The sequence below is a fragment of the Cherax quadricarinatus genome, chromosome 45 (assembly GCF_038502225.1).
Source record: "Cherax quadricarinatus isolate ZL_2023a chromosome 45, ASM3850222v1, whole genome shotgun sequence".
NCBI classification, from domain to species: domain Eukaryota; kingdom Metazoa; phylum Arthropoda; class Malacostraca; order Decapoda; family Parastacidae; genus Cherax; species Cherax quadricarinatus.
The window spans coordinates 8966614-8972907 of record NC_091336.1 but is presented as its reverse complement, the minus strand read 5'-3'; the positions used below and the strand labels follow the sequence as shown (position 1 = coordinate 8972907).

At 37.9% G+C, this 6294-nt stretch overlaps 1 protein-coding gene across 2 annotated transcripts in view; it reads left to right on the top strand.

Moving 5' to 3' along the window:
• The window catches only part of mbl (muscleblind), a 656886-nt gene that overhangs the window by 547285 nt on the left and 103307 nt on the right, over positions 1-6294 (top strand). For both annotated transcript variants that reach the window (XM_070094280.1, XM_053785163.2), the window contains one exon: positions 2622-2750. In XM_070094280.1, the coding sequence (XP_069950381.1) occupies positions 2622-2750 (129 nt within the window). The remainder of the gene's footprint in view (positions 1-2621; positions 2751-6294) is intronic.

Below are 6294 nucleotides of genomic sequence, written 5' to 3'. Positions count from 1 at the left end.
GTATATTTATATATATATATATATTTATATATTTATATATATATATATATATATATATATATATATATATATATATATATGTATATATATATATTTATATTTATATATATATATATATATAGTTATATTTATATATATATATATATAGTTATATTTATATATATATGTATATATATATAGTTATATTTATATATATATGTATATATATATAGTTATATTTATATATATATGTATATATATATAGTTATATTTATATATATATATATATATATATATATATATATATATATATATATATATATATATATATATATATATATATAAATATATATATATAATATATATATATATATAATTATATATATGCCGAATATGTAAAACTGGTCAATTAGCAAAAACTCATTTAAAATTAAGTCCTTTCTGAAATTTTCTGTTATACGTTTAAAAATAAAAAATTTTCATTAATGTTAATGTAATTTTTTTTAATTTTGCACCAAAAGAATCTTAGAGAACTTACCTAACCTTATTTTAACAAGAACAATTTATTTTAGCCTAACCCAACTAAATATATTTTAGATTTGTTTACAGTAATTTAATACTAAACAAACACAGTGAAATATATTTTTTTTGTTCGGTTCAGAATGATTTTGGCGAAAATATTGCATACACAAATTTTCACTTGTCCTATATGGGAAGATGAGCGTTGCTATTTAAGCCAAGATCGCAAGTTCTGCCTTTTCGGCACGACATTATATATATATATATATATATATATATATATATATATATATATATATATATATATATATATATATATGCAAGGAATTCGCAAGAGCAGGCGAAATATACACAAACACTGATCTCTGGCTGAATGAGAGTCGAACCTACGAACCTTGGAACAAGGTACGCAGTGCTATACCATTCTCACCACACTGGACAAGTGTGGTGAGAATGGCATAGCACTGCGTACCTTGTTCCAAGGTTCGTAGGTTCGAGTCTCCTTCAGCCAGAGATCAGTGTTTATATATATATATATATATATATATATATATATATATATATATATTATAATGTTTCACCGTGCACATGTACAGTAAAATATATTTTTTTGGAAGGGTCGGGGAAACGCCCGAGAGACCAGACCGTGGTAGAGGACGGAGGATCGAGCCTCCACCAAGGTGCCTTGCAAATCACTGACCTACATGGGTTAAGCGCTTCATTAATTTTTATTTATTCCTTTATATTTTCACCAAAAGTAATGTAGCAGCCTAATCCATGCAGACGTTAGTGAAATATAATTCTACATTAAACTTAATCATAGGTTCTGAATTTAGCCAGTGTTATTTAATTAATTAAAATTTGTGAAATACATTACTTTCGGGAAGGTCAGATTGATTTTCACAGAGTTATTTGAACGAGTTTAGGGTCGACAAAACGATCGTTGCTATATAAACCAAGATTGCAAACTTTACTTCAATAGCACAATGAATGATGAGGATTTAACCAAATTCGACTCTCAGAACACCCCATTATAGGCTTTAATTGACACTAGCACGCTGATGATCGTGGAATAGGATGTGTGGGGAGAGAGAGAGAGAGAGAGAGAGAGAGAGAGAGAGAGAGAGAGAGAGAGACTTTTATATATATATATATATATATATATATATATATATATATATATATATATATATATATATATATATATATATATATATATATATATATATATATAATTACATTTATCCCTGAGCTGTCATGATAGGAGACGGGGCAGGTGTTGTGTTTACTATGCATCTCGAGGCTAGCCTGAGCCGGCCATTTGTTGACTCGTATCAGCTGATGGTGAACTGGCTGGCCGACCGGATAGTGGCACAACCTGTACGATGCTAGTAGCTGTGACACTTTCCTGAAGAAGACCGTGGGAGGAGGAGGGAGTAGCCCTATTTATGTGGCTTATTGGATGGAGGCAGAGGCAGGGTTTAGGTCTGGTTCTAGGAACCTTTCTGCAATAAGAAAAGCCTTGAGAGGATTATATCTGTGCTCTGGAGAAATTGAGAAAAATGCACAATTGTCTTGGTTCTTGTTACATTACCATTTTCAAGCAGAAATGCAAATACTGTAGTTCCACACTGCTGTAACTCTCAATGCCCCAGAAGTACTCTTGTGCTGAATGGACTAAAAAAAATTTTCTTATTAATTTTGGTCAAGTCACCCATTGTGTGTACGAGGTCATCTTTCCTTCATGTTTATAACTGTAAGACTAGCTTCATTATTTATCTACACCTTCCCCACCTGCCTTACTACACTTTTCCCCCCTTCCTCACTACACCTATCCTACCACTTCTCTATACCTTTTCTCATTATTCATAATTACTTCCCCATTCTCTGCTATTTATATTCATCTTCCCCATCCCTTGAAACCATCCCATCTATCGTTCCTGTATCTGCGCCATCATTCTTGTTTATCTCTTTCCGCTATTTCTCTCTACTTCCTCTACCATTCCTGTCCACTTCCTGCTCCACCACCTCTCCCATAGTCAGGGGAGTGTAGTGATATATGACAAAGAGTAGCAGTGGTTGTAGGAGTGCAGAGTCTGAATTTGGTCCGTTTCCGTCCCCAGATTCAACAGCACTATTACCCTTGCCAACACCCGTCAGCTCACAGTAGGCAACAGGAACAGAGAACGTCCGCCCATTACAGCCTTTACAACACCGCAATTTCTCCAGAAAACGTACCCATAATGTTCCCAGTAAGTTTTCCTTCTCCTACGCTGATTTATGAATGAGAGCGTCCACTACAACACACCAGAAGCATGAATGAAGAACTACTACTACTACTACCGCTGCTGCTGTTGTTGCCGCTGCTGCTGTTGCTGCTGCCGCTGTTGTTGCTGCTGCTGCCCCTCCTTGCACAACTAGACACCGACGTGCAGGTCCGCGTCGTTCGCCGGAAGCTTTTTGTTATATTCCTTCATCTGTTGGCTACCTCAGTCTTGCTTGTTATTTATTTTTAGTACGTGTGTACATTCCTGCTATGTGCTGTGCTAGATGAAATAGCGCTCCCCAACACTGTATAGAACACAGCATTGTTAGATGAAACAGCGCTTTCCGACACTGTATAGAACACAGCATTGTTAGATGAAACAGCGCTTTCCGACACTGTATAGAACACAGCATTGTAGCACCTTTTCTGTGCCTCGTGCCACGCACCCAGACTCCCTGTCCAGATCAACCACACGCACAGTTCGATCACCTCAGACATACGCACCCAGAACCCTCCTGTACGCCCACACAAACATAGCAGCCGGTGTGAGAGGCAGGGCCAGGAGATGAGAGACTACTCACTACATCCACAGATAGGTGAGTACAAACAGGAGCGTACACAAACACACACACACACACACACACACACACACACACACACACACACACACACACACACACACACACACACACACACACACACACACACACACACACACACTAATCGACATGTGCCTAGGACCAAATGGTAACTAAGACACACACACACACACACACACACATCTAAACTTTGTAAACATATCTTCAGTCACCATTAACGTGTATGGTATGGACTTTGCTTATCACTAAACTTTTTTTTTTTATATATTGTTATCTTTTAAGTATAATGCTGTTCCTTACGAAAACTGTTCTTATAAACCTCAAATCACATGGATATTTTTTTCTAGAGTATAATTCATCACGTCCTTTCACTGGACGACACTTTTATATTTGTTTTGACGTGATTTTACTCATTCATGTCCTCTAACACCTCTCTTACACTAAGGTTCAGTTTTTTCCCTGTATACTGTCTGATTCTATTGTGTGTGTGTGTGTGTGTGTGTGTGTGTGTTCTGATCAGCTTACTGCTTCTATCCTTATCATTCACATGAAGTAGATTTATAATAAAGAGCTTTACTCCTGGCTGACACTTGTGTACACACATGGGGTATAAAGACAGTATGCGTAATGCCAACATGTGTTGGCATTACGCCTCTACACCCAGTGTGCATGTTAAATAATAAGACACTTGTGCAACATTCTTCAACTTGTCGGTTTTGTAAAGCATTTCCATCACAGATGTATGAACATTCTTGCCAGCTTCTTGCCTCTAGCTTCATCATGCAGTGCTTGTGTAATTATATTCTCCAATTTATTGCTCATGATTGGATCATTACATTAGTTAGCGCTAATAAATGTATTATGAGGTTATCCTGGGCGTGTTTATTGTTGAGTAGACTGGTGTATCCGGAGGCTTATACCAGCCACACCTAGTGTGTCTTCATTTAACTTTGCTCTCATATACGTTCATCTTCCCCACGTATTTTAGTTTATTATGTGAGGCGTTGCCCGGCAGAAAAGAATAAGAGAGAAATTCAAACATTGGAGAAAAACACAGGCGTGGGGGAGACTGGAGCTGTGAGGCTCAAGTTACCATACTTTGTTATGGGACCCCGAGTCTAACTTAGAGACGCTGAAGACAGCATCTACACATTCTGACAAACAGACGAAACACTGAAGGAATCTATTCCTTCACTAACCCGGATTTTGGCCTTGTTGGCGCTTATTGTTTTCCAGTGCGCAACAGCCCATGTGAGCTAGCGAGACAAACTCGACTCGAGCATTCTGGGGACTCGCGCAGATCTCAACGACACACTTATCATTCGTACTGTCTCACCCACCACCCTAGAATTGTTTCTCACCCTCAAGTATCCTTCCTCATCCTTTTAGTCTTACCTAACACTTAATAATTCTTAACCGCTTCCTGATAATTCTTACCCACCCCTTGATACTTCCTCCTCACTCCTTGATATTTCTTGCCACTTCGTGATGTATCTCTCGATAATTCTTCCGTACCTTTGCTTCTTAGTTGTAATCCCTCTATTCTTCATCTTTATCCTTCCATTCTTAGTCTTAATACTTCCATTCTCCGTCTTCACCCTTCCATTTTTCATGTCAGCCTCTTCATTCTGCATGTCAGCTCTCTTACTTTTCATATCAACCCCCATTTTTCATGTCAACTTCTTTATTCATGTCAACCCCCTTCATTCTTCGTGTCAACCCCTTTGCTCTTCATATTACCCTCATCATTCTTTATATCAGCCCTCTTCATTCACGTCAACTCCTTCATTCTTCATGATAACCTCATCATTCTTCATGATAACCTCATCATTCTTCATGATAACCTCATCATTCTTCATGATAACCTCATCATTCTTCATAACCCCTCTCATTCATGTCATCCCTTTCGTTCATATCAACTTCATTCATGTCAACCCCTTCATTCTTCATATCAGCCCCATCATTCATGTCGACCCCTTCATTCTTCATATCAGCCCCATCATTCACGTCAACCCCTTCATTGACAAGTGTTGAATCATTACATCCTCCTCGCTGACTGTTTCTTCTATATTTGTTTACTCGTCTTGGACTCACAATAGCATACTGCCGTCTAGTCTTGCTTGCCACACCTTGACAACACCTCTCTAACTCAAGTTAGCATCAACAGTGTTCGCCCACCATCACACTGCCTGTACATGAATGGTCTACAATACCGACAAGATGAAGAATTAGGCACATGTACAACATCTGGGTATCTTCATTTGTAGACGTTTCGCCCTTCACTGGCTTGATCAGTACAAAGACTGAGGGACTTACTACGTGATCTTTTGCATATAGTTCTACATTCTTCACATTTATCTCCTTGTATTGATACAGCCACTGAATGGCGAAACGTCTATAAATAAAGATATTCAGATATTGCAAACGTCTAGTTCTTCAACATACTGCTTGCTCAGGTTACTCTAAACTTAAGATGCATGTGCAAGTTAGGAATCATAATTGTTGGAAGGTTTCACCTGCACAGCAGGCTTCCTTGGGCTGTATTCAACTGAAGCAGTCAACTGTGCAGCGGATAAAACGTCTCGATAATAAAAGCGTCTAAGTTTGCACATATTTCACTCAACTTGGCGGTATTGGATACCATCAGTGATGCTGTAAACTTGTCAACGTATTCTTCATTCATCAGAATTTAGCTTCATCTTCGACACAGTAGCAGTTCCTTTAACTTCCGATCAGCTGTTAACTTTGACACAGTAATCGTGAGGTAATAGCTTTCAAACAGCAGCCTTCAATTTAGAGTGTTAACTCCGACAACAACAGCAGCAGCAATTAGCTTTGACAACAGCAGCCGTTAACTTCACAATAGCGGCTATTTGCTTTGACAATAGCCGTTACCTTAATAGCTACCCGTCAGCTTTGATAACCGTTAAC